Source organism: Pristiophorus japonicus, chromosome 9 (genome assembly GCF_044704955.1).
Source record: "Pristiophorus japonicus isolate sPriJap1 chromosome 9, sPriJap1.hap1, whole genome shotgun sequence".
Classification (NCBI taxonomy): Eukaryota; Metazoa; Chordata; class Chondrichthyes; family Pristiophoridae; genus Pristiophorus; species Pristiophorus japonicus.
Window position 1 is genome coordinate 190005827 of NC_091985.1, and position 26417 is coordinate 190032243.

At 52.8% G+C, this 26417-nt stretch overlaps 1 protein-coding gene across 1 annotated transcript in view; it reads right to left on the reverse strand.

Annotated features, from left to right (window-relative positions):
- Nucleotides 1–1366: 1366 nt before the first annotated feature.
- LOC139274018 (neoverrucotoxin subunit beta-like) overlaps nt 1367–26417 on the reverse strand; it is a 74479-nt gene continuing 49428 nt past the window's right edge. Inside the window, exon 4 of the mRNA XM_070891072.1 lies at nt 1367–2367. Within this exon, the coding sequence (XP_070747173.1) occupies nt 1367–2367 (1001 nt within the window). The remainder of the gene's footprint in view (nt 2368–26417) is intronic.

The window sequence follows — 26417 nt, forward strand, 5'->3', positions numbered from 1 at the left end:
AACCCTCCTGGTGATGGATTATATACTGGGTCACGCTGTACTGACCCTCGGTGCCGTCAGTTATTTGGAACCTGAACGGATCCTCCCAGTCCACACCCAGGATGTAATTGACCAGACCATTGATCAGATCGATTCTCTCCGATTCCTCATCCCCAAAGACCAGGATTGTCCTGAGATTGCTCGAGCTCCCAGCTTCTCCAAACTCGCAGTTTCTCCAATCTCCGGATTCATCCTCGCTCACAGGGAGCTGGTAGACTGCCGGCCTCCCGTCCTTCACCAGCCGACTCATTCCACGAACCCTCTCCGCTGACTGAGTGGGAATCCTCTCCCTTGGGGTGAGCGCCCCCACCTCCCGGCTCGGAGCACCGACTCCCGCTGCCCCGCCGTCAGCGCTCACCCTGATCCTGTAGCCTGTGACGACGGTCAGATTGACCAGACTACACTCACAGCTCTCACTCTGGGTCATCAGCTCGGTCCACGGGCCTTCCTGGCTCTGGTCCTTCCGATATTGGACAATGTAGTGCCCGATAGTCACCCCTTCACCAAGCCGGGTAGGAAGGGCCCAGGTGATGGTTAGTGAGGTGGGTTGGACATTGGATACTGAAACATCACTGGGTGAGGCAGCAGGGAGAGTGAGGACACTGGGAGTGGCATCACTGAGCAAACCCACCCATGGGTGGTACACGGAGGCGAACCTGAACTGATAGGCTTTGTGTGGCTGTAATCCGGACACTGTGAAGGTCTCAGTGCCATCCTGTGTGTCCTGCCAGGCCCAATCCTTGTCTCCCTCACACATGTATCCTACCCTGAACATCAACACCTGTCCCATGTTATCTCCAGGGGCCCTGAGCTGTAGCGTTACACTGCATTCGGTTGTTCCACTGATCAATGGCATTTCAGGTTTTTCCAGTTTGAATTCCTTATTCACCAAAATTCCCTGCTTGTACAGGAAAATCTATGCCCCAGTACAACTCTTGTCATCCACTGAAGCGATCGCGATCTTGCAGCGCTCTGCACCCTTTGCTTTCCCATAGGATTTGTTGGACTTGGTGAAATCCAGGAACATTATCACTTGATGTCTCATTTGTTGCAACACCGGCTGTTCCTTGAACCAATCTGCGTTTGGCGGGCTTGTGTCACCTTGTGATGTGCCGCCTGGTTCCTGCAAAGACCGTGGGGCCCTGAGGTAACTCGACAGTTCCTGCAGACAAGCATCTGGGTCCTACAATGAGGTGAAGGTGAAACAGACAAATTGTTCAATCTTTGGCTGCAGCAAGACAATGTCCAACTGGCTGTTTGTCAGAACGTCCACTCCTGCCAAAATCTCCAGGTACTCGCTCACTGTGTTCATTTCCTGCTCTTTCCTCTACACCCAAGAGGTCAGCGAGGAGTTTCTGAATGGAGATCGCTCTTTTCGTTCCAAGATATCCACCAGCCCGCTTTCCTCTTGCCCCGTTCCACGGATGGACGGCAGAATCTTCGCCAGATCTTTCTGAAAGACCATCTGGTATTCAAGGCACATCTCCTTGAAGGTTTGGACCTTTGCCTTTAACTCGTGGAATTGTCTGGCAGCTGGGTGATTGATCAGATCATTGCAGCTCATTTTTAGGTCACGGAACTGGTCCAAGACCAGCTGGCAGCGATTGACCAGCCCATTACTGATCTCCCGCACAATCTGGGCAGCTTTCGAGTCCAGCAAACTCAGAGGGTACAGCCAGACCCTCAAGGGCACTGCCTTCTCTCCATTATCGGCCAGCAACTTGGGGAGGGTTGAGTAGACTTGAAGGGCGTCTTGGTAGCTCACCGGATTTTTATCCAGTAAGAAATCTCTATGAAACGTGCAGCTGAATTTATCGACAATTTGCTTCTCAGTATCTGACAGCTTCACAGAGCCCTTTCCCTCAATGGAGAAGCTGGGGATCTTTTTAACCATCACCTGCAGGTTGCCCTCAATGTCATGCTTATTGTCGCTGGAACTATATTGCCGGTCAAAGACGAAGAATGCCTGAGCACCGTACAACACGGCCATGACAACGTGAGTGGTCGTGCCCTGGTCAAAGACCGATGGGTAGGAGATATTGTTGGGACCCAGTTGGTTCATGGTCAGCTGCTCGAATCTGGTGGTGGCTCTGTAGTTGAGGGTGACCCGGGCTTGCTGCTTCGATGTCTTGGTGTCGTTCAGATATTTGGCCGATCCGCTCACCTCCACCAGTCCCCTCAGAAAGCTGGCCTTGAGGGAGGCTACCACATCCAAAATGGACATTTTGTCCTCAATGGAGTCAGAGCAAATGATGCTGAAGTCTGTATTGGGTTTTGACCGGATGTCAACATTCTTTTGGAGGGCATCCAAGTCCCATAAAGTAACACCTGCAAGGATGGAATGAACAGCTAGAATGAAAGGCAATACTGAAAGAGCGCAGGACAGTGGGAAGGGCAGTACTGAGGGAGTGCCACACTGTCGGAGGGGCAATACTGAGGGAGTGCCACACTGTCGGAGGGGCAGTGCTGAGGGAGCGCCGCGCTGTCGGAGGGGCAATACTGAGGGACACTACACAGTCGGAGGGGCAGTACTGAGGGAGAGCCGTACTGTCGGAGGGGCAATACTGAGGGACACTGCATAGTCGGAGGGGCAGTACTGGGGGAGCGCTGCATTGTCGGAGGGGCAGTACTGAGGAAGTGTCGCACTGTCGGAAGGGCAGTACTGAGGGAGTGCTGCACTGTTGGAGGGGCAATACTGAGGGAGCGTGTCACTATTGCAGGGTCAGTGCTGAAAAAAACGCGGCAATGTTTGAGCAGAAGTACTGTGGGTGCACCTTAATATCAGAGGGGCTGTACTTGGGGTGCACCGCACTGTCGGAGGGGCAGTACTGAGGGAGGGCTGCGCTGTCGGAGGGGCAGTATTGAGGGAGCGCTGCGCTGTCGGAGGTGCAGTACTGAGGGAGTGCTGCACTGTCGGAGGGGCAGTACTAAGGGAGCGCCGCACTGTCGGAGGGGCAATATTGAGGGAGCGCTGCGCTGTCGGAGGGGCAGTACTGAGGGAGTGCTGCACTGTCGGAGGGGCAGTACTGAGGGAGCGCCGCACTGTTGGAGGGGTAATACTGAGGGAGCGTGTCACTATTGCAGGGTCAGTGCTGAAAAAAACGCGGCAATGTTAGAGCAGAAGTACTGTGGGTGCACCTTACTATCAGAGGGTCAGTACTTAGGGTGCACCGCACTGTCGGAGGTGCAGTACTGAGGGAGCGCTGCGCTGTTGGAGGGGCAGTATTGAGGGAGCGCTGCGCTGTCGGAGGGGCAGTACTGAGGGAGTGCTGCACTGTCGGAGGGGCAGTACTGAGGGAGCGCCGCACTGTCGGAGGGGCAGTATTGAGGGAGCGCTGCGCTGTCGGAGGGGCAGTACTGAGGGAGTGCTGCACTGTCGGAGGGGCAGTACTGAGGGAGCGCCGCACTGTCGGGGGGGCAGTACTGAGGGAGACCCGCACTGTCGGAGGGGCAGTACTGAGGCAGCGTGTCACTATTGCACGGTCAGTACTGAAAAAAACGTGGCAGTGTTAGAGCAGAAGTACTGAGGGTGTACCTTACTATCAGAGGGGCAGTACTGAGGGAGCGCTGCACTGTCGGAGGGGCAGTACTGAGGGAGCGCTGCACTGTCGGCGGGGCAGTACTGAGGGAGCGCTGCACTGTCGCAGGGGCAGTACTGAGGGAGCGCTGCACTGTCGGAGGGGCATTACTGAGGGAGTGCCGCACTGTCGGAGAGGCAGTACTGAGGGAGCACATCACTGTCGGAGGGGCAATACTGAGGGAGCGCTGCACTGTCCGGGATCAGTACTGAGGGAGCGCTGCACTGTCGGAGGGGCAGTACTGAGGGAGCGCTGCACTGTCGGAGGGGCAGTACTGAGGGAGAGCCGCACTGTCGGAGGGGCAGTACTGAGGGAGCACCTCACTGTCGGAGGGGCAGTACTGAGGGAGCACCGCATTGTCGGAGGGGAGTACTGAGGGAGCACTGCAGTGTCAGAGGTGCAGGACTGAGGGAGCGCTAGACTGTCATAGGGTCAGTACTGAGGGAGCGTTGCACTGTGGGAGGGGCGGTACTGAATGAAACATGCACTGTCAGAGGGGCAGTACTGAGGGAGTGCTGCACTGTCGGAGGGGCTGTACTGGGGGAGTTCTGCACTGTCGGAGGGGCAGTACTGAAAGAGTGCTGCACTGTCCGAGGGGCAGTAGTGGGGCTGTGCTGCACAGTTGGAGGAGCAATACTGAGGGAGTGTGTCACTATCGCAGGGTCAGTACTGAAAAAAACGTTTCAATGTCAGAGCAGAAGTACTGAGGGTGCACCTTACTATCGGAGGGGCAGTACTGAGGGAGCGCTGCACTGTCGGAGGGGCAGTACTGAGGGAGCGCCGCACTGTCAGAGGGGCATTACACAGGGAGCACCGCACTGTCAGAGGGGCATTACACAGGGAGCACCGCACTGTCGCAGGGGCAGTACTGAGGGAGCGCCGCACTGTCTGAGGGGCATTACACAGGGAGCACCGCACTGTCGGAGGGGCAGTACTGAGGGAGCACCGCACTGTCGGAGGGCCAGTACTGAGGGAGCACCGCACTGTCGGAGGGGCAGTACTGAGGGAGCGCCGCACTGTCGGAGGGGCAGTATTGAGGGAGCGCTGCGCTGTCGGAGGGGCAGTACTGAGGGAGTGCTGCACTGTCGGAGGGGCAGTACTGAGGGAGCGCCGCACTGTCGGGGGGGCAGTACTGAGGGAGACCCGCACTGTCGGAGGGGCAGTACTGAGGCAGCGTGTCACTATTGCACGGTCAGTACTGAAAAAAACGTGGCAGTGTTAGAGCAGAAGTACTGAGGGTGTACCTTACTATCAGAGGGGCAGTACTGAGGGAGCGCTGCACTGTCGGAGGGGCAGTACTGAGGGAGCGCTGCACTGTCGGCGGGGCAGTACTGAGGGAGCGCTGCACTGTCGCAGGGGCAGTACTGAGGGAGCGCTGCACTGTCGGAGGGGCATTACTGAGGGAGTGCCGCACTGTCGGAGAGGCAGTACTGAGGGAGCACATCACTGTCGGAGGGGCAATACTGAGGGAGCGCTGCACTGTCCGGGATCAGTACTGAGGGAGCGCTGCACTGTCGGAGGGGCAGTACTGAGGGAGCGCTGCACTGTCGGAGGGGCAGTACTGAGGGAGAGCCGCACTGTCGGAGGGGCAGTACTGAGGGAGCACCTCACTGTCGGAGGGGCAGTACTGAGGGAGCACCGCATTGTCGGAGGGGAGTACTGAGGGAGCACTGCAGTGTCAGAGGTGCAGGACTGAGGGAGCGCTAGACTGTCATAGGGTCAGTACTGAGGGAGCGTTGCACTGTGGGAGGGGCGGTACTGAATGAAACATGCACTGTCAGAGGGGCAGTACTGAGGGAGTGCTGCACTGTCGGAGGGGCTGTACTGGGGGAGTTCTGCACTGTCGGAGGGGCAGTACTGAAAGAGTGCTGCACTGTCCGAGGGGCAGTAGTGGGGCTGTGCTGCACAGTTGGAGGAGCAATACTGAGGGAGTGTGTCACTATCGCAGGGTCAGTACTGAAAAAAACGTTTCAATGTCAGAGCAGAAGTACTGAGGGTGCACCTTACTATCGGAGGGGCAGTACTGAGGGAGCGCTGCACTGTCGGAGGGGCAGTACTGAGGGAGCGCCGCACTGTCAGAGGGGCATTACACAGGGAGCACCGCACTGTCAGAGGGGCATTACACAGGGAGCACCGCACTGTCGCAGGGGCAGTACTGAGGGAGCGCCGCACTGTCTGAGGGGCATTACACAGGGAGCACCGCACTGTCGGAGGGGCAGTACTGAGGGAGCACCGCACTGTCGGAGGGCCAGTACTGAGGGAGCACCGCACTGTCGGAGGGGCAGTACTGAGGGAGCGCCGCACTGTCGGAGGGGCAGTATTGAGGGAGCGCTGCGCTGTCGGAGGGGCAGTACTGAGGGAGTGCTGCACTGTCGGAGGGGCAGTACTGAGGGAGCGCCGCACTGTCGGGGGGGCAGTACTGAGGGAGACCCGCACTGTCGGAGGGGCAGTACTGAGGCAGCGTGTCACTATTGCACGGTCAGTACTGAAAAAAACGTGGCAGTGTTAGAGCAGAAGTACTGAGGGTGTACCTTACTATCAGAGGGGCAGTACTGAGGGAGCGCTGCACTGTCGGAGGGGCAGTACTGAGGGAGCGCTGCACTGTCGGCGGGGCAGTACTGAGGGAGCGCTGCACTGTCGCAGGGGCAGTACTGAGGGAGCGCTGCACTGTCGGAGGGGCATTACTGAGGGAGTGCCGCACTGTCGGAGAGGCAGTACTGAGGGAGCACATCACTGTCGGAGGGGCAATACTGAGGGAGCGCTGCACTGTCCGGGATCAGTACTGAGGGAGCGCTGCACTGTCGGAGGGGCAGTACTGAGGGAGCGCTGCACTGTCGGAGGGGCAGTACTGAGGGAGAGCCGCACTGTCGGAGGGGCAGTACTGAGGGAGCACCTCACTGTCGGAGGGGCAGTACTGAGGGAGCACCGCATTGTCGGAGGGGAGTACTGAGGGAGCACTGCAGTGTCAGAGGTGCAGGACTGAGGGAGCGCTAGACTGTCATAGGGTCAGTACTGAGGGAGCGTTGCACTGTGGGAGGGGCGGTACTGAATGAAACATGCACTGTCAGAGGGGCAGTACTGAGGGAGTGCTGCACTGTCGGAGGGGCTGTACTGGGGGAGTTCTGCACTGTCGGAGGGGCAGTACTGAAAGAGTGCTGCACTGTCCGAGGGGCAGTAGTGGGGCTGTGCTGCACAGTTGGAGGAGCAATACTGAGGGAGTGTGTCACTATCGCAGGGTCAGTACTGAAAAAAACGTTTCAATGTCAGAGCAGAAGTACTGAGGGTGCACCTTACTATCGGAGGGGCAGTACTGAGGGAGCGCTGCACTGTCGGAGGGGCAGTACTGAGGGAGCGCCGCACTGTCAGAGGGGCATTACACAGGGAGCACCGCACTGTCAGAGGGGCATTACACAGGGAGCACCGCACTGTCGCAGGGGCAGTACTGAGGGAGCGCCGCACTGTCTGAGGGGCATTACACAGGGAGCACCGCACTGTCGGAGGGGCAGTACTGAGGGAGCACCGCACTGTCGGAGGGCCAGTACTGAGGGAGCACCGCACTGTCGGAGGGGCAGTACTGAGGGAGCACCGCACTGTCGGAGGGGCAGTACTGAGGGAGTGTGTCAATGTGGGAGGGGCAGTACTGAGGTAGTGCTGCACTGTTGGCGGGATAGTACTGAGGGAGTGCTGCACTGTTGGAGGGTTCAGAACAGTGTGTAAGATGGCGACTGTCATTATAACATTGGGAAACTGAGAGATGGCTGCTAAAATGACCAAAGCCTTACACAAAGTCTTTAGAAAAGTAAAAGATAAATACTCTCCAGTGGATGTGGTGTATGTGGACTTTCAAAAGGCTTTTGACCAGGTCCCACACAAGAGATTGGTGTGCAAAATTAAAGCACATGGTATTGGGGGTAATGTACTGACGTGGATAGAGAACTGGTTGGCAGACAGGAAGCAGAGAGTCGTGATAAATGGGTCCTTTTCAGATGGCAGGCAGTGACTAGTGGAGTGCCGTAGGGCTCAGTGCTGGGACCCGAGCTCTTTACAATATACATTATTGATTTAGATAAAGGAATTGAATGCAATATCTCCGATTTTGCAGATGACACTAAGCTGGGTGGTGGTGTGAGCTGTGAGGCGGATGCGAAGAGGCTGCAGGGTGAATTGGACAGGTTAGGTGAGTGGACAAATGCATGGCATATGCAGTATAATGTGGATAACTGTGAGGTTATCCACTTTGGTGGCAAAAACATGAACGCAGAATATTATCTGAATGGTGACAGATTTGGAAAAGAGGGAAGTGCAGCGAGACCTGGATGTCATGGAATATCAGTCATTGAAAGTTGGCATGCAGGTACATCAGGCGATGAAGAAGGCAAATGGTATGTTGGCCTTCGTAGCTAGGCGATTTGAGGATAGGAGCAGGGACGTCTTACTGCAGTTGTGCAGGGCCTTGTTGAGGCCACACCTGGAATATTGTGTTCAGTTTTGGTCTCCTAATCTGAGGAAGGACATTATTGCTATTGAGGGAGTGCAGCGAAGGTTCACCAGACTGATTTCCGGGATGGCAGGGCTGACATATGAGGAGAGACTGGATCAACTGGGCCTTCATACACTGGAGTTTAGAAGGATGAGAGGAGTTCTCATAGAAATAGATAAAATTCTGACTGGATTGGACAGGTTAGATGCAGGAAGTATGTTCCCAATATTGGGGAAGTCCAGAACCAGGGGTCACAGTCTAAGAATAAGGGGTAAGCCATATAGGAACGAGATGAGGAGCAACCTCTTCACTCAGAGAGTGGCGAACCTGTGGAATTCTCTTCTGCAGAAAGTTGTTGATGACAGTTCGTTAGATATATTCAAGAAGGAGTTGGATATGGCCCTTACGGCTAAAGGGATCAAGGGGTATGGAGAGAAAGCAGGAAAGGGGTACTGAGGTGAATGATCAGCCATGATCTTATTGAATGGTGGTGCAGGCTCGAAGGGCCGAATGGCCTACTCCTGCACCTATTTTCTATGTTTCTATGTTTTAAGTCATAAAAGCTAAACGAGATAAGAGCACAACCCCTGATAACGGCTGTGGGGGAGGGGGGGTGTGGGGGGGGGGGAGATTTGAGAATGTGCTCTGTGCTGAGAATGAGGGTTCTGTAAAACAAACATTCTTCTCGCTGAAGGGCCACTGATCAAACAGATTGGAACATTTGGTTGTAGCCACACGAATTCCGGCTTAAATATGAGTTATGGAAGAGGTAATACGGACTGCAGTCAAAAAGAGCCCTTAGTTTGGTGACTCGGATGAGGTTACCCGGGACAAGGAGGCCTGACCAGCACCTGGGTCTGGCGAGCATCAAGAGGGAGTCTTTACGTATTTACTTCGTATATGTTGTGCTGAATATAATGGTGGCCTCTGTGTGAGAATTAACTTTTGTTACAAAAATAAATGGCTTCATGGATATTTCAACACTGTGCATAGGTGTCTATAATTCCAGGAGCAACGAATACTGTAACATAGGGTAAAGGCACAATTCTTTATATGCTCAAGAGGGAGTATTGCACTGTCGGAGGGGCAGCACTGAGGGAGCGCTGCGCTGTCGGAGGGGCAGTATTGAGGGAGCGCTGCGCTGTCGGAGGGGCAGTAATGAGGGAGCACTGCGCTGTCGGAGGGGCAGTACTGAGGGAGCGCTGCACTGTCGGAGGGGCAGTACTGAGGGAGCGCCGCACTGTCGGAGGGACAGTACTGAGGGAGCCCCGCACTGTCGGAGGGGCAGTACTGAGGGAGCGTGTCACTATCGCAGGGTCAGTACTGAAAAAAACATGGCAATGTTAGAGCAGAGGTACTGACGGTTTACCTTACCATCAGAGGGGCAGTACTGAGGGAGCGCTGCACTGTCGGAGTGGCAGTACTGAGGTAGCGCCGCACTGTCGGAGGGGCAGGACTGAGGGAGTGCTAGACTGTCGTAGGGGCAGTACTGAGGGAGCGTTGCACTGTGGGGGGGGGTGCGGTACTGAATGAAACATGCACTGTCAGAGGGGCAGTACTGAGGGAGTGCTGCACTGTCGGAGGGGCAGTACTGGGGGAGCGCTGCACTGTCGAAGGGGCAGTACTGAGGGAGTGCTGCACTGTCGGAGGGGCAGTACTGAGGGAGCATGTCACTATCGCAGGGTCAGTACTGAAAAAAACGTGGCAGTGTTAGAGCAGAAGTACTGAGGTTGTACCTTACTATCAGAGGGGCAGTATTGAGGGAGCGCAGCGCTGTAGGAGGGGTAGTATTGTGGGAGCGCTGCACTGACGGAGGGGCGGTACTGAGGGAGCGCTGCAACGTCGGAGGGGCAGTACTGAGGGAGCGCTGCACTGTCGGAGGGGCAGTACTGAGGGAGCGCTGCACTGTCAGAGGGGCAGTAATGAGGGAGCGCCGCACTGTCGGAGGGGCAGTACTGAGGGAGTGCCGCACTGTCGGAGGGGCAGTATTGAGGGAGCACCTCACTGTCGGAGGGGCAGTACTGAGGGAGCGCTGCACTGTCGGGGGGCAGTACTGATGAAGTGCTGCACTGTCGGAGGGGCAGTACTGAGGGAGCACTGCAGTGTCAGAGGCGCAGGACTGAGGGAGCGCTAGACTGTCGTAGGGGCAGTACTGAGGGCGCGTTGCATAGAAACATAGAAACATAGAAAATAGGTGCAGGAGCAGGCCATTCAGCCCTTCTAGCCTGCACCGCCATTCAATGAGTTCATGGCTGAACATGAAACTTCAGTACCCCCTTCCTGCTTTCTCGCCATAACCCTTGATCCCCCGAGTAGTAAGGACTTCATCTAACTCCCTTTTGAATATATTTAGTGAATTGGCCTCAACTACTTTCTGTGGTAGAGAATTCCACAGGTTCACCACTCTCTGGGTGAAGAAGTTTCTCCTCATCTCGGTCCTAAATGGCTTACCACTTATCCTCAGACTGTGACCCCTGGTTCTGGACTTCCCCAACATTGGGAACATTCTTTCTGCATCTAACCTGTCTAAACCCGTCAGAATTTTAAACGTTTCTATGAGGTCCCCTCTCATTCTTCTGAACTCCAGTGAATACAAGCCCAATTGATCCAATCTTTCTTGATAGGTCAGTCCCGCCATCCCGGGAATCAGTCTGGTGAACCTTCGCTGCACTCCCTCAATAGCAAGAATGTCCTTCCTCAAGTTAGGAGACCAAAACTGTACACAATACTCCAGGTGTGGCCTCACCAAGGCCCTGTACAACTGTAGCAACACCTCCCTGCCCCTGTATTCAAATCCCCTCGCTATGAAGGCCAACATGCCATTTGCTTTCTTAACCGCCTGCTGTACCTGCATGCCAACCTTCAATGACTGATGTACCATGACACCCAGGTCTCGTTGCACCTTCCCTTTTCCTAATCTGTCACCATTCAGATAATAGTCTGTCTCTCTGTTTTTACCACCAAAGTGGATAACCTCACATTTATCCACATTATACTTCATCTGCCATGCATTTGCCCACTCACCTAACCTATCCAAGTCACTCTGCAGCCTAATAGCATCCTCCTCGCAGCTCACACTGCCACCCAACTTAGTATCATCCGCAAATTTGGAGATACTGCATTTAATCCCCTCGTCTAAATCATTAATGTACAATGTAAACAGCTGGGGCCCCAGCACAGAACCTTGCGGCACTCCACTAGTCACTGCCTGCCATTCTGAAAAGTACCCGTTTACTCCTACTCTTTGCTTCCTGTCTGACAACCAGTTCTCAATCCACGTCAGCACACTACCCCCAATCCCATGTGCTTTAACTTTGCACATTAATCTCTTGTGTGGGACCTTGTCGAAAGCCTTCTGAAAGTCCAAATATACCACATCAACTGGTTCTCCTTTGTCCACTTTACTGGAAACATCCTCAAAAAATTCCAGAAGATTTGTCAAGCATGATTTCCCTTTCACAAATCCATGCTGACTTGGACCTATCATGTCACCATTTTCCAGATGCACTGCTATGACATCCTTAATAATTGATTCCATCATTTTACCCACTACTGAGGTCAGGCTGACCGGTCTATAATTCCCTGTTTTCTCTCTCCCTCCTTTTTTAAAAAGTGGGGTTACATTGGCTACCCTCCACTCCATAGGAACTGATCCAGAGTCAATGGAATGTTGGAAAATGACTGTCAATGCATCCGCTATTTCCAAGGCCACCTGCTTAAGTGCTCTAGGATGCAGTCCATCAGGCCCTGGGGATTTATCGGCCTTCAATCCCATCAATTTCCCCAACACAATTTCCCGACTAATAAAGATTTCCCTCAGTTCCTCTTCCTTACTAGACCCTCTGACCCCTTTTATATCCGGAAGGTTGTTTGTATCCTCCTTAGTGAATACCGAACCAAAGTACTTGTTCACTTGATCCGCCATTTCTTTGTTCCCCGTTATGACTTCCCCTGATTCTGACTGCAGGGGACCTACGTTTGTCTTCACCAACCTTTTTCTCTTTACATACCTATAGAAACTTTTGCAATCCGCCTTAATGTTCCCTGCAAGCTTCTTCTCGTACTCCATTTTCCCTGTCCTAATCAAACCCTTTGTCCTCCTCTGCTGAGTTCTAAATTTCTCCCAGTCCCCAGGTTCGCTGCTATTTCTGGCCAATTTGTATGCCACTTCCTTGGCTTTAATACTATCCCTGATTTCCCTAGATAGCCACGGTTGAGCCACCTTCCCCTTTTTATTTTTACGCCAGACACTGTGGGAGGGGCGGTACTGAATGAAACATGCACTGTCAGAGGGGCAGTACTGAGGGAGTGCTGCACTGTCGGAGGGGCAGTACTGGCGGAGTTCTGCATGGTCGGAGGGGCAGTACTGGGGAAGTGCCGAACTGTCCGAGGGGCTGTCGTGGGGCTGTGCTGCACAGTTGGAGGAGCAATACTGAGGGAGTGTATCACTATCGCAGGGTCAGTACTGAAAAAAACGTGCCAATGTTCGAGCAGAAGTACTGAGGGTGCACCTTACTATCGGAGGGGCAGTACTGAGGGAGCGCTGCACGGTCGGAGGGGCAGTACTGAGAGAGCGCCGCACTGTCAGAGGGGCAGCACTGAGAGAGCGCCGCTCTGTCTGAGAAGCATTACACAGGGAGCACCGCACTGTCGGAGGGGCAGTACTGAGGGAGCACCGCACTGTCGTAGGGGCAGTACTGAGAGAGCACCGCACTATCGGAGGGGCAGTACTGAGGGAGCACCGCACTGTCTGAGGGGCATTACACAGGGAGCACCGCACTGTCGGAGGGGCAGAACTGAGGGAGCGCCGCACTGTCGGAGGGACAGCACTGAGGGAGCACCGCACTGTCAGAGGGACAGTACTGAGAGAGCACCGCACTGTCGGAGGGGCAGTACTGAGGGAGCACCGCACTGTCGGAGGGGCAGTACTGAGGGAGCACCGCACTGTCGGAGGGGCAGTACTGAGGGAGTGCTGCTCTGTCGGAGGGGCAGTACTGAGGTTGCGCCGCACTGTTGGCGGGATAGTACTTAGGGAGTGCTGCACTGTTGGAGGGTTCAGTACAGTGTGTAAGATGGTGACTGTCATTATAACATTGGGAAACTGAGAGATGGCTGATAAAATGACCAAAATCCTTACACAAAGTCTTTAGAAAAGTAAAAGATAAATACCCTCCAGTGGATGTGGTGTATTTGGACTTTCAAAAGGCTTTTGACAAGGTCCCACACAAGAGATTGGTGTGCAAAATTCAAGCACATGGTATTGGGGGTAATGTGCTGATGTGGATAGAGAACTGGTTGGCAGACAGGAAGGAGAGAGTCGTGATAAATGGGTCCTTTTCAGAATGGCATGCAGTGACTAGTGGAGTGCCGCAGGGCTCAGTGCTGGGAACCGAGCTCTTTACAATATACATTAATCATTTAGATGAAAGAATTGAATGTAATATATCCGAGTTTGCAGATGACACTAAGCTGGGTGGCAGTGTGAGCTGTGAGGCGGATGCTAAGAGGCTGCAGGGTGAATTGGACAGGTTCGGTGAGTGGACAAATGCATGGCAGATGCAGTATAATGTGGATAACTGTGAGGTTATCCACTTTGGTGGCAAAAACATGAACGCAGATTATTATCTGAATGGTGACAGATTTGGAAAAGGGGGAGGTGCAGTGAGACCTGGGTGTCATGGTACATCAGTCATTGAAAGTGGGCACGCAGGTACAGCAGGTGATGAAGAAGGCAAATGGTATGTTGGCTTTCGTAGCTGGGGGATTTAAGTACAGGTGCAGGGAGGTCTTACTGCAGTTATACAGGGCCTTGGTGAGGCCACACCTGGAATATTGAGTTCAGTTTTGGTCTCGTAATCTGAGGAAGGACATTCTTGCTATTGAGGGAGTGCAGCCAAGGTTCACCAGACTGATTCCCGGGATTGTGGGACTGACATATGAGGAGAGACTGGATCAACTGGGCCTTCATACACTAGAGTTTAGAAGGATGAGAGGGGATCTCATAGAAACATATAAAATTCTGACGGGACTGGACAGGTTAGATGCAGGAAGAATGTTCCCGATGTTGGGGGAGTCCAGAACCAGGGGTCACAGACTAAGAATAAGGGGTAAGCCATATAGGTCAGAGATGAGGTGAAACCTCTTTACTCAGAGTTGTTAACCTGTGGAATTTTCTTCCGCAGAGAGTTGTTGATGCCAGTTCGTTAGATATATTCAAGAGGGAGTTGGATATGGCCCTTAGAGCTAACCGGATCAAGGGGTCTGGAGAGAAAGCAGGAAAGGGGTACTGAGGTGAATGATCAGCCATGATCATATTGAATGGTGGTGCAGGCTCGAAGGGCCGAATGTCCTACTCCTGCGCCTATTTTCTATGTTTCTATGCTTTAAGTCATAGAGATAAGAGCACAACTCCTGATAACGGCTGTGGGAGGGGCGTGATGGGTGGGCGGCGGGGCGGGGGGGTGTTGATTGAGAATGTGCTCTGTGTTGAGAATGAGAGTTCTGTAAAACAAACATTCTTTTCGCTGAAGGGCCACTGATCAAACAGATTGGAATATTTGGTTGTGGCCCCACTCATTCCGGCTTGAATGAGTTATGGAAGAGGTAATACGGACTGCAGTCAAAAAGAGCCCTTAGTTTGGTGACTCGGATGAGGTTAACGGGACAAGGAGGCCTGACCAGCACCTGGGTCTGGGGAGCATCCAGAGGGAGTCTTTATGTATTTACTTTGTATATGTTGTGCTGAATATAATGGTGGCCTATGCGTGAGAATTAACTTTTGTTACAAAAATAAATGGCTTCATGGATATTTCAACGCTGTGTACAGGTGTCTATAATTGCAGGAGTAACGAATACTGTAACGTAGGGTAAAGGCACACGCCTTTATATCTTCAAGAGGGAGCATTGCACTGTCTGAGGGGCAGTACTGAGTGAGTGTTGCATTGTCAGAGGGCGGTAGTGAGGGAGCACCGCACTGTCGGAGGGGCAGTACTGAGGGAGCGCCGCACTGTCGGAGGGGCAGTACTAAGGGAGCGCCGCACTGTCGGAGGGGCAGTACTGAGGGAGCGCCGCACTGTCGGAAGGGCACTACTGAGGGACTGTGTCAATGTGGGAGGGGCAGTACTGAGGTAGTGCTGCACTGTTGGCGGGATAGTACTGAGGGAGTGCTTCACTGTTGGAGGGTTCAGAACAGTGTGTAAGATGGCGACTGTCATTATAACATTGGGAAACTGAGAGATGGCTGCTAAAATGACCAAAGCCTTACACAAAGTGTTTCGAAAAGTAAAAGATAAATACCCTCCAGTGGATGTGGTGTATTTGGACTTTCAAAAGGCTTTTGACCAGGTCCCACACAAGAGATTGGTGTGCAAAATTAAAGCACATGGTATTGGGGGTAATGTACTGACGTGGATAGAGAACTGGTTGGCAGACAGGAAGCAGAGAGTCGTGATAAATGGGTCCTTTTCAGAATGGCAGGCAGTGACTAGTGGAGTGCCGTAGGTCTCAGTGCTGGGACCCGAGCTCTTTACAATATACATTAATGATTTAGATAAAGGAATTGAATGCAATATCTCCGATTTTGCAGATGACACTAAGCTGGGTGGTGGTGTGAGCTGTGAGGCGGATGCTAAGAGGCTGCAGGGTGAATTGGACAGGTTAGGTGAGTGGACAAATGCATGGCATATGCAGTATAATGTGGATAACTGTGAGGTTATCCACTTTGGTGGCAAAAACATGAACGCAGAATATTATCTGAATGGTGACAGATTTGGAAAAGAGGGAAGTGCAGCGAGACCTGGATGTCATGGTACATCAGTCATTGAAAGTGGGCACGCAGGTACAGCAGGTGATGAAGAAGGCAAATGGTATGTTGGCTTTCGTAGCTGGGGGATTTAAGTACAGGTGCAGGGAGGTCTTACTGCAGTTATACAGGGCCTTGGTGAGGCCACACCTGGAATATTGAGTTCAGTTTTGAGGAAGGACATTCTTGCTATTGAGGGAGTGCAGCCAAGGTTCACCAGACTGATTCCCGGGATTGTGGGACTGACATATGAGGAGAGACTGGATCAACTGGGCCTTCATACACTAGAGTTTAGAAGGATGAGAGGGGATCTCATAGAAACATATAAAATTCTGACGGGACTGGACAGGTTAGATGCAGGAAGAATGTTCCCGATGTTGGGGGAGTCCAGAACCAGGGGTCACAGACTAAGAATAAGGGGTAAGCCATATAGGACAGAGATGAGGTGAAACCTCTTTACTCAGAGTTGTTAACCTGTGGAATTTTCTTCCGCAGAGAGTTGTTGATGCCAGTTCGTTAGATATATTCAAGAGCGGTTTGGATATGGCCCTTAGAGCTAACCGGATCAAGGGGTCTGGAGAGAAAGCAGGAAAGGGGTACTGAGGTGAATGATCAGCCATGATCATATTGAATGGTGGTGCAGGCTCGAAGGGCCGAATGTCCTACTCCTGCACCTATTTTCTATGTTTCTATGCTTTAAGTCATAGAGATAAGAGCACAACTCCTGATAACGGCTGTGGGAGGGGCGTGATGGGTGGGCGGCGGGGGGGGGGGGGGGGCGGGGCGGTGTTGATTGAGAATGTGCTCTGTGTTGAGAATGAGAGTTCTGTAAAACAAACATTCTTTTCGCTGAAGGGCCACTGATCAAACAGATTGGAATATTTGGTTGTGGCCCCACTAATTCCGGCTTGAATGAGTTATGGAAGAGGTAATACGGACTGCAGTCAAAAGGAGCCCTTAGATTGGTAACTAGTATGAGGTTACCCGGGACAAGGAGGCCTGACCAGCACCTGGGTCTGGGGAGCATCCAGAGGGAGTCTTTATGTATTTACTTTGTATATGTTGTGCTGAATATAATGGTGGCCTATGTGTGAGAATTAACTTTTGTTACAAAAATAAATGGCTTCATGGATATTTCAACGCTGTGTACAGGTGTCTATAATTGCAGGAGTAACGAATACTGTAACGTAGGGTAAAGGCACACGCCTTTATATCTTCAAGAGGGAGCATTGCACTGTCTGAGGGGCAGTACTGAGTGAGTGTTGCATTGTCAGAGGGCGGTAGTGAGGGAGCACCGCACTGTCGGAGGGGCAGTACTGAGGGAGCACCGCACTGTCGGAGGGGCAGTACTAAGGGAGCGCCGCACTGTCGGAGAGGCAGTACTGAGGGAGCGCCGCACTGTCGGAAGGGCACTACTGAGGGACTGTGTCAATGTGGGAGGGGCAGTACTGAGGTAGTGCTGCACTGTTGGCGGGATAGTACTGAGGGAGTGCTTCACTGTTGGAGGGTTCAGAACAGTGTGTAAGATGGCGACTGTCATTATAACATTGGGAAACTGAGAGATGGCTGCTAAAATGACCAAAGCCTTACACAAAGTGTTTCGAAAAGTAAAAGATAAATACCCTCCAGTGGATGTGGTGTATTTGGACTTTCAAAAGGCTTTTGACCAGGTCCCACACAAGAGATTGGTGTGCAAAATTAAAGCACATGGTATTGGGGGTAATGTACTGACGTGGATAGAGAACTGGTTGGCAGACAGGAAGCAGAGAGTCGTGATAAATGGGTCCTTTTCAGAATGGCAGGCAGTGACTAGTGGAGTGCCGTAGGGCTCAGTGCTGGGACCCGAGCTCTTTACAATATACATTATTGATTTAGATAAAGGAATTGAATGCAATATCTCCGATTTTGCAGATGACACTAAGCTGGGTGGTGGTGTGAGCTGTGAGGCGGATGCGAAGAGGCTGCAGGGTGAATTGGACAGGTTAGGTGAGTGGACAAATGCATGGCATATGCAGTATAATGTGGATAACTGTGAGGTTATCCACTTTGGTGGCAAAAACATGAACGCAGAATATTATCTGAATGGTGACAGATTTGGAAAAGAGGGAAGTGCAGCGAGACCTGGATGTCATGGAATATCAGTCATTGAAAGTTGGCATGCAGGTACATCAGGCGATGAAGAAGGCAAATGGTATGTTGGCCTTCGTAGCTAGGCGATTTGAAGATAGGAGCAGGGAGGTCTTACTGCAGTTGTGCAGGGCCTTGGTGAGGCCACACCTGGAATATTGTGTTCAGTTTTGGTCTCCTAATCTGAGGAAGGACATTCTTGCTATTGAGGGAGTGCAGCGAAGGTTCACCAGACTGATTCCCGGGATGGCAGGGCTGACATATGAGGAGAGACTGGATCAACTGGGCCTTCATACACTGGAGTTTAGAAGGATGAGAGGGGATCTCATAGAAACATATAAAATTCTGACTGGATTGGACAGGTTAGATGCAGGAAGTATGTTCCCAATGTTGGGGAAGTCCAGAACCAGGGGTCACAGTCTAAGAATAAGTGGTAAGCTATATAGGAACGAGATGAGGAGCAACATCTTCACTCAGAGAGTGGTGAACCTGTGGAATTCTCTTCTGCAGAGAGTTGTTGATGCCAGTTCGTCAAATATATTCAAGAAGGAGTTGGATATGGCCCTTACGGCTAAAGGGATCAAGGGGTATGGAGAGAAAGCAGGAAAGGGGTACTGAGGTGAATGATCAGCCATGATCTTATTGAATGGTGGTGCAGGCTCGAAGGGCCGAATGGCCTACTCCTGCACCTATTTTCTATGTTTCTATGTTTTAAGTCATAAAAGCTAAACGAGATAAGAGCACAACCCCTGATAACGGCTGTGGCGGGGGGGGGGGGGTGTGGGGTGGGGGGGAGATTTGAGAATGTGCTCTGTGTTGAGAATGAGGGTTCTGTAAAACAAACATTCTTCTCGCTGAAGGGCCACTGATCAAACAGATTGGAACATTTGGTTGTAGCCCCACGAATTCCGGCTTAAATATGAGTTATGGAAGATGTAATACGGACTGCAGTCAAAAAGAGCCCTTAGTTTGGTGACTAGAATGAGGTTACCCGGGACAAGGAGGCCTGACCAGCACCTGGGTCTGGGGAGCATCAAGGGGGAGTCTTTACGTATTTACTTCGTATATGTTGTGCTGAATATAATGGTGGCCTCTGTGTGAGAATTAACTTTTGTTACAAAAATAAATGGCTTCATGGATATTTCAACACTGTGCATAGGTGTCTATAATTCCAGGAGCAACGAATACTGTAACATAGGGTAAAGGCACAATTCTTTATATGCTCAAGAGGGAGTATTGCACTGTCGGAGGGGCAGCACTGAGGGAGCGCTGCGCTGTCGGAGGGGCAGTATTGAGGGAGCGCTGCGCTGTCGGAGGGGCAGTAATGAGGGAGCACTGCGCTGTCGGAGGGGCAGTACTGAGGGAGCGCTGTACTGTCGGAGGGGCAGTACTGAGGGAGTGCCGCACTGTCGAAGGGACAGTACTGAGGGAGCCCCGCACTGTCGGATGGGCAGTACTGAGGGAGCGTGTCACTATCGCAGGGTCAGTACTGAAACAAACATGGCAATGTTAGAGCAGAAGTACTGAGGGTGTACCTTACTATCAGAGGGGCAGTACTGAGGGAGCGCTGCACTGTCGGAGGGGCAGTACTGAGGTAGCGCCGCACTGTCGGAGGGGCAGGACTGAGGGAGTGCTAGACTGTCGTAGGGGCAGTACTGAGGGAGCGTTGCACTGTGGCGGGGGGGGTGCGGTACTGAATGAAACATGTACTGTCAGAGGGGCAGTACTGAGGGATTGCTGCACTGTCAGAGGGGCAGTACTGAGGGAGCGCTGCACTGTCGGAGGGGCAGTACTGAGGGAGCGCTGCACTGTCGGAGGGGCAGTACTGAGGGAGCGCCGCACTGTCGGAGGGGCAGTACTGAGGGAGCGCTGCATTGTCGGAGGGGCAGGACTGAGGGAGTGCTAGACTGTCGTAGGGGCAGTACTGAGGGAGCGTTGCACTGTGGGGGGGGTGCGGTACTGAATGAAACATGCACTGTCAGAGGGGCAGTACTGAGGGATTGCTGCACTGTCGGAGGGGCAGTACTGGGGGAGCGCTGCACTGTCGAAGGGGCAGTACTGAGGGAGTGCTGCATTGTCGGAGGGGCAGTACTGAGGGAGCGTGTCACTATCGCAGGGTCATTACTGAAAAAAACGTGGCAGTGTTAGAGCAGAAGTACTGAGGGTGTACCTTACTATCAGAGGGGCAGTATTGAGGGAGCGCTGCGCTGTAGGAGGGGCAGTATTGTGGGAGCGCTGCACTGTCGGAGGGGCAGTACTGAGGGAGCGCTGCAACGTCGGAGCGGCAGTACTGAGGGAGCGCTGCACTGTCGGAGGGGCAGTACTGAGTGAGCGCTGCACTGTCAGAGGGGCAGTACTGAGGGAGCGCCGCACTGTCGGAGGGGCAGTACTGAGGGAGTGCCGCACTGTCGGAGGGGCAGTATTGAGGGAGCACCCCACTGTCGGAGGGGCAGTACTGAGGGAGCGCTGCACTGTCGGGGGGCAGTACTGATGAAGTGCTGCACTGTCGGAGGGGCAGAACTGAGGGAGCACTGCAGTGTCAGAGGCGCAGGACTGAGGGAGCGCTAGACTGTCGTAGGGGCAGTACTGAGGGAGCGTTGCACTGTTGGCGGGGCGGTACTGAATGAAACATGCACCGTCAGAGGGGCAGTACTGAGGGAGTGCTGCACTGTCGGAGGGGCAGTACTGGCGGAGTTCTGCACTGTCGGAGGGGCAGTACTGGGGGAGTGCCGAACTGTCCGAGGGGCTGTCGTGGGGCTGTGCTGCACAGTTGGAGGAGCAATACTGAGGGAGTGTGTCACTATCGCAGGGTCAGTACTGAAAAAAACGTGGCAATGTTCGAGCAGAAGTACTGAGGGTGCACCTTACTATCGGAATGGCAGTACTGAGGGAGCGCTGCACGGTCGGAGGGGCAGTACTGAGAGAGCGCTGCATTGTCAGAGGGGCAGCACTGAGAGAGCGCCGCACTGTCTGAGAAGCATTACACAGGGAGCACCGCACTGTCGGAGGGGCAGTACTGAGGGAGCGCCGCACTGTCGAAGGGGCAGTACTGAGGGAGCACCGCACTGTCGGAGGGGCAGTACTGAGAGAGCACCGCACTGTCGGAGGGGCATTACACAGGGAGCACCGCACTGTCGCAGGGGCAGTACTGAGGGAGCGCCGCACTGTCGGAGGGGCAGTACTGAGGGAGCACCGCACTGTCGGAGGGGCAGTACTGAGAGAGCACCGCACTGTCGGAGGGGCAGTACTGAGGGAGCACCGCACTGTCTGAGGGGCATTACACAGGGAGCACCGCACTGTCGGACGGGCAGCACTGAGGGAGCGCCGCACTGTCGGAGGGACAGCACTGAGGGAGCACCGCACTGTCAGAGGGACAGTACTGAGAGAGCACCGCACCGTCGGGGGGGCAGTACTGAGGGAGCATCGCACTGTCGGAGGGGCAGTACTGAGGGAGCACCGCACTGTCGGAGGGGCAGTACTGAGGGAGCACCGCACTGTAGGATGGCCAATCCTGAGGGAGTGTGTCAATGTGGGAGGGGCAGTACTGAGGTAGTGCTGCACTGTTGGAGGGGCAGTACTGAGGGAGTGCTGCTCTGTCGGAGGGGCAGTACTGAGGTTGCGCCGCACTGTTGGCGGGATAGTACTTAGGGAGTGCTGCACTGTTGGAGGGTTCAGTACAGTGTGTAAGATGGTGACTGTCATTATAACATTGGGAAACTGAGAGATGGCTGCTAAAATGACCAAAGCCTTACACAAAGTCTTTAGAAAAGTAAAAGATAAATACCCTCCAGTGGATGTGGTGTATTTGGACTTTCAAAAGGCTTTTGACAAGGTTCCACACAAGAGATTGGTGTGCAAAATTCAAGCACATGGTATTGGGGGTAATGTGCTGATGTGGATAGAGAACTGGTTGGCAGACAGGAAGCAGAGAGTCGTGATAAATGGGTCCTTTTCAGAATGGCATGCAGTGACTAGTGGAGTGCCGCAGGGCTCAGTGCTGGGAACCGAGCTCTTTACAATATACATTAATGATTTAGATGAAAGAATTAAATGTAATATATCCGAGTTTGCAGATGACACTAAGCTGGGTGGCAGTGTGAGCTGTGAGGCGGATGCTAAGAGGCTGCAGGGTGAATTGGACAGGTTCGGTGAGTGGACAAATGCATGGCAGATGCAGTATAATGTGGATAACTGTGAGGTTATCCACTTTGGTGGCAAAAACATGAACGCAGATTATTATCTGAATGGTGACAGATTTGGAAAAGGGGGAGGTGCAGTGAGACCTGGGTGTCATGGTACATCAGTCATTGAAAGTGGGCACGCAGGTACAGCAGGTGATGAAGAAGGCAAATGGTATGTTGGCTTTCGTAGCTAGGGGATTTAAGTACAGGTGCAGGGAGGTCTTACTGCAGTTATACAGGGCCTTGGTGAGGCCACACCTGGAATATTGAGTTCAGTTTTGGTCTCGTAATCTGAGGAAGGACATTCTTGCTATTGAGGGAGTGCAGCCAAGGTTCACCAGACTGATTCCCGGGATTGTGGGACTGACATATGAGGAGAGACTGGATCAACTGGGCCTTCATACACTAGAGTTTAGAAGGATGAGAGGGGATCTCATAGAAACATATAAAATTCTGACGGGACTGGACAGGTTAGATGCAGGAAGAATGTTCCCGATGTTGGGGGAGTCCAGAACCAGGGGTCACAGACTAAGAATAGGGGTAAGCCATATAGGACAGAGATGAGGTGAAACCTCTTCACTCAGAGTTGTTAACCTGTGGAATTTTCTTCCGCAGAGAGTTGTTGATGCCAGTTCGTTAGATATATTCAAGAGAGAGTTGGATATGGCCCTTAGAGCTAACCGGATCAAGGGGTCTGGAGAGAAAGCAGGAAAGGGGTACTGAGGTGAATGATCAGCCATGATCATATTGAATGGTGGTGTAGGCTCGAAGGCCCGAATGTCCTACTCCTGCACCTATTTTCTATGTTTCTATGTTTTAAGTCATAGAGATAAGAGCACAACTCCTGATAACGGCTGTGGGAGGGGCGTGATGGGTGGGCGGCGGGGGGGCGGTGTTGATTGAGAATGTGCTCTGTGTTGAGAGTGAGAGTTCTGTAAAACAAACATTCTTTTCGCTGAAGGACCACTGATCAAACAGATTGGAATATTTGATTGTGGCCCCACTAATTCCGGCTTGAATGAGTTATGGAAGAGGTAATACAGACTGCAGTCAAAAGGAGCCCTTAGATTGGTAACTAGAATGAGGTTACCCGGGACAAGGAGGCCTGACCAGCACCTGGGTCTGGGGAGCATCCAGAGGGAGTCTTTATGTATTTACTTTGTATATGTTGTGCTGAATATAATGGTGGCCTATGTGTGAGAATTAACTTTTGTTACAAAAATAAATGGCTTCATGGATATTTCAACGCTGTGTACAGGTGTCTATAATTCCAGGAGTAACGAATACTGTAACGTAGGGTAAAGGCACACGCCTTTATATCTTCAAGAGGGAGCATTGCACTGTCTGAGGGGCAGTACTGAGTGAGTGTTGCATTGTCAGAGGGCGGTAGTGAGGGAGCACCGCACTGTCGGAGGGGCAGTACTGAGGGAGCGCCGCACTGTCGGAGGGGCAGTACTAAGGGAGCGCCGCACTGTCGGAGAGGCAGTACTGAGGGAGCGCCGCACTGTCGCAGGGGGAGTACTGAGGGAGTGCTGCACTGTCGGAGGGGCAGTGCTGAGTGATTTTGCATTGTCAGAGGGCGGTAGTGAGGGAGCGCTGCACTGTCGGAGGGGCAGTACTGAGCGAGCGCTGCACTGTTGGAGGGGCAGTACTGAGGGGAATATGCACTGTCGGAGGGGCAATACTGAGGGAGCGCCGCACTGTCGGAGGGGCGGTACTGAGGGGAATATGCACTGTCGGAGGGGCAGTACTGAGGGGAATATGCACTGTCGGAGGGCGGTAGTGAGGGAATGCTGCACTGTTGGATGGCCAGTACCGAGGGAGCACCGCACTGTTGGAGGGGCAGTACTGAGGGAGTGCTGCACTGTCGGAGGGGCAGTGCTGAGTGAGTGTTGCATTGTCAGAGGGCGGTAGTGAGGGAGTACCGCACTGTCCGAGGGGCAGTAGCGGGGCTGTGCTACACAGTTAGAGGAGCAATACTGAGGGAGCGTGTCACTATCGCAGGGCCAGTACTGAAACAAACACAGCAATGTTAGAGCGGAAGTACTGAGGGTGCACCTTACTATCAGAGGGGCAGTACTGAGAGAGTACTGCATTGTCAGAGAGGCATTACAGAGGAAGCCCTGCACTGTCAGAGGGGGTAGTGCTGAGAGAGTGCTACATTGTCAGAGGGGCAGTACTGAGGGAGCGCCACACTGTCGGAGGTGCAGTACGGAGGGAGCGCCGCACTGTCGGAGGGGCAGTACTGAGGGAGCGCCGCACTGTCGGAGGGCAGTACTGAGGAAGCGCCGCACTGTCGGAGGGGCAGTACTGAGGAAGCGCCGCACTGTCGGAGGGGCAGTACTGAGGAAGCGCCGCACTGTCGGAGGGGCAGTACTGAGGGAGCGCCGCACTGTCGGAGGGGCAGTACTGAGGGAGCGCCGCACTGTCGGAGGTGCAGTACTGAGGGAGCGCCGCACTGTCGGATGGGCAGTACTGAGGGAGCGCCGCACTGTCGGAGGGGCAGTACTGAGGGAGCGCCGCACTGTCGGAGGGGCAGTACTGAAGGAGCGCCGCACTGTCGGAGGGGCAGTCGTGGGGCTGCAGCTGCACAGTTGGAGGAGCAATACTGAGGGAGCGTGTCACTATCACAGTGTCAGTACTGAAAAAAACATGGCAATGTTAGAGCAGATGTACTGAGGGTGCACCTTGCTATCAGAGGGGCAGTACTGAGAGAGTACTGCACTGTCAGAGGGGCAGTACTGAGAGAGTACTGCACTGTCAGAGGGGCAGTACTGAGAGAGTACTGCACTGTCAGAGGGGCAGTACTGAGAGAGTACTGCACTGTCAGAGGGTAAGTACTAAGGGAGCGGTGCACTGTCGGAGGGGCAGTACTGGGGGTGTGCTGCACTGTCGGAGAGGCATTACTGAGGGAGCGCTGCACTGTCAGAGGTGTAGTACTGAGGGAGTGCTGCACTGTCGGAGGGGCAGTACTGAGGGAATGCTGCAGTGTTGGACGGCCAGTCCTGAGGGAGCACCGCACTGTCGGAGGGGCAGTACTGAGGGAGTGCTGCACTGTCAGAGGGGCAGTACTGAGGGAGCGCAGTACTGTCAGAGGGGCAGTACTGAGAGAGCGCTGCACTGTATTGGGAATTATATTGGCGTTAAATTATGAATTGTCTTCGGGTGAAAACCCTGAATTATATTGGGGATATATCATGGATTATATTGGGGTTTTACCCTGGGTTATATGGAGATTATACCCTGGGTTATATTGAGATTAAACCCTGGATTATATTGGGGTTATACCCTGGGTTATAGTGAGATTATACCTTGGGTTATATTGAGATTATATCCTGGGTTATACTGGGGTTGTACCCTGGGTTATATTGGGGTTGTACCCTGGGTTATATTGGGGTTGTACCTGGGTTATATTGGGGTTGTACCCTGGATTATATTGTGAATATTCCCTGGAATATGTTGGGGTATATCCTGGATTATTTGGGGTTATATCCTGGATTATATTGGGGTAATACCATGGATTATATTGGGGTTCTACCCTTGGTTATATTGGGGTTGTAACTTGGGTTATATTGTGGTTATACCCTGGATTATATTGTGCTTTTACACTCTATTATATTGGTTTTATACACTGTAACTGTTGCCTGGATTCTATTGGGTTTATATCCTGGTTTATATTGGGGTTATATTCTGGATAATTTTGGGGCTATATCCTGTATTATATTGGGGTTATATCTGAATTATATTCGGATTATATCCGGGACTATTTTGGGGTTACATCCTAAGAACATAATCATAAGAAATAGGAGCATGAGTCGGCCATTTGGCCCCTCGAGCCTGCTCCGCCACTCAATAAGATCATGGCTGATCAGATCTTGGCCTCAACTCTACTTCCCTGCCCGCTCCCATAATCCTTGACTCCTCTGTGGTTCAAAATCTATTCATCTCTACCTTAAATATATTCAAAGATCCAGCCTCAATAGTTTCCTGGAAGAGAGAATTCCAAACATTCAGGACATTCTGAGAAAATAAATTCCTCCTCATTTCCGTTTTAAACGTGAAACCCATTATTCTGAAACTATGCCCCCTCGTTCTAGATTCCCCCATGAGGGGAAACATCCTTCCCACATCTACCCTGTCAAGCCCCCTCAGAATCTGATACTTTTTAATACGATCATCTCTCATTTTTCTAAACTACAAAGATTAAGCCC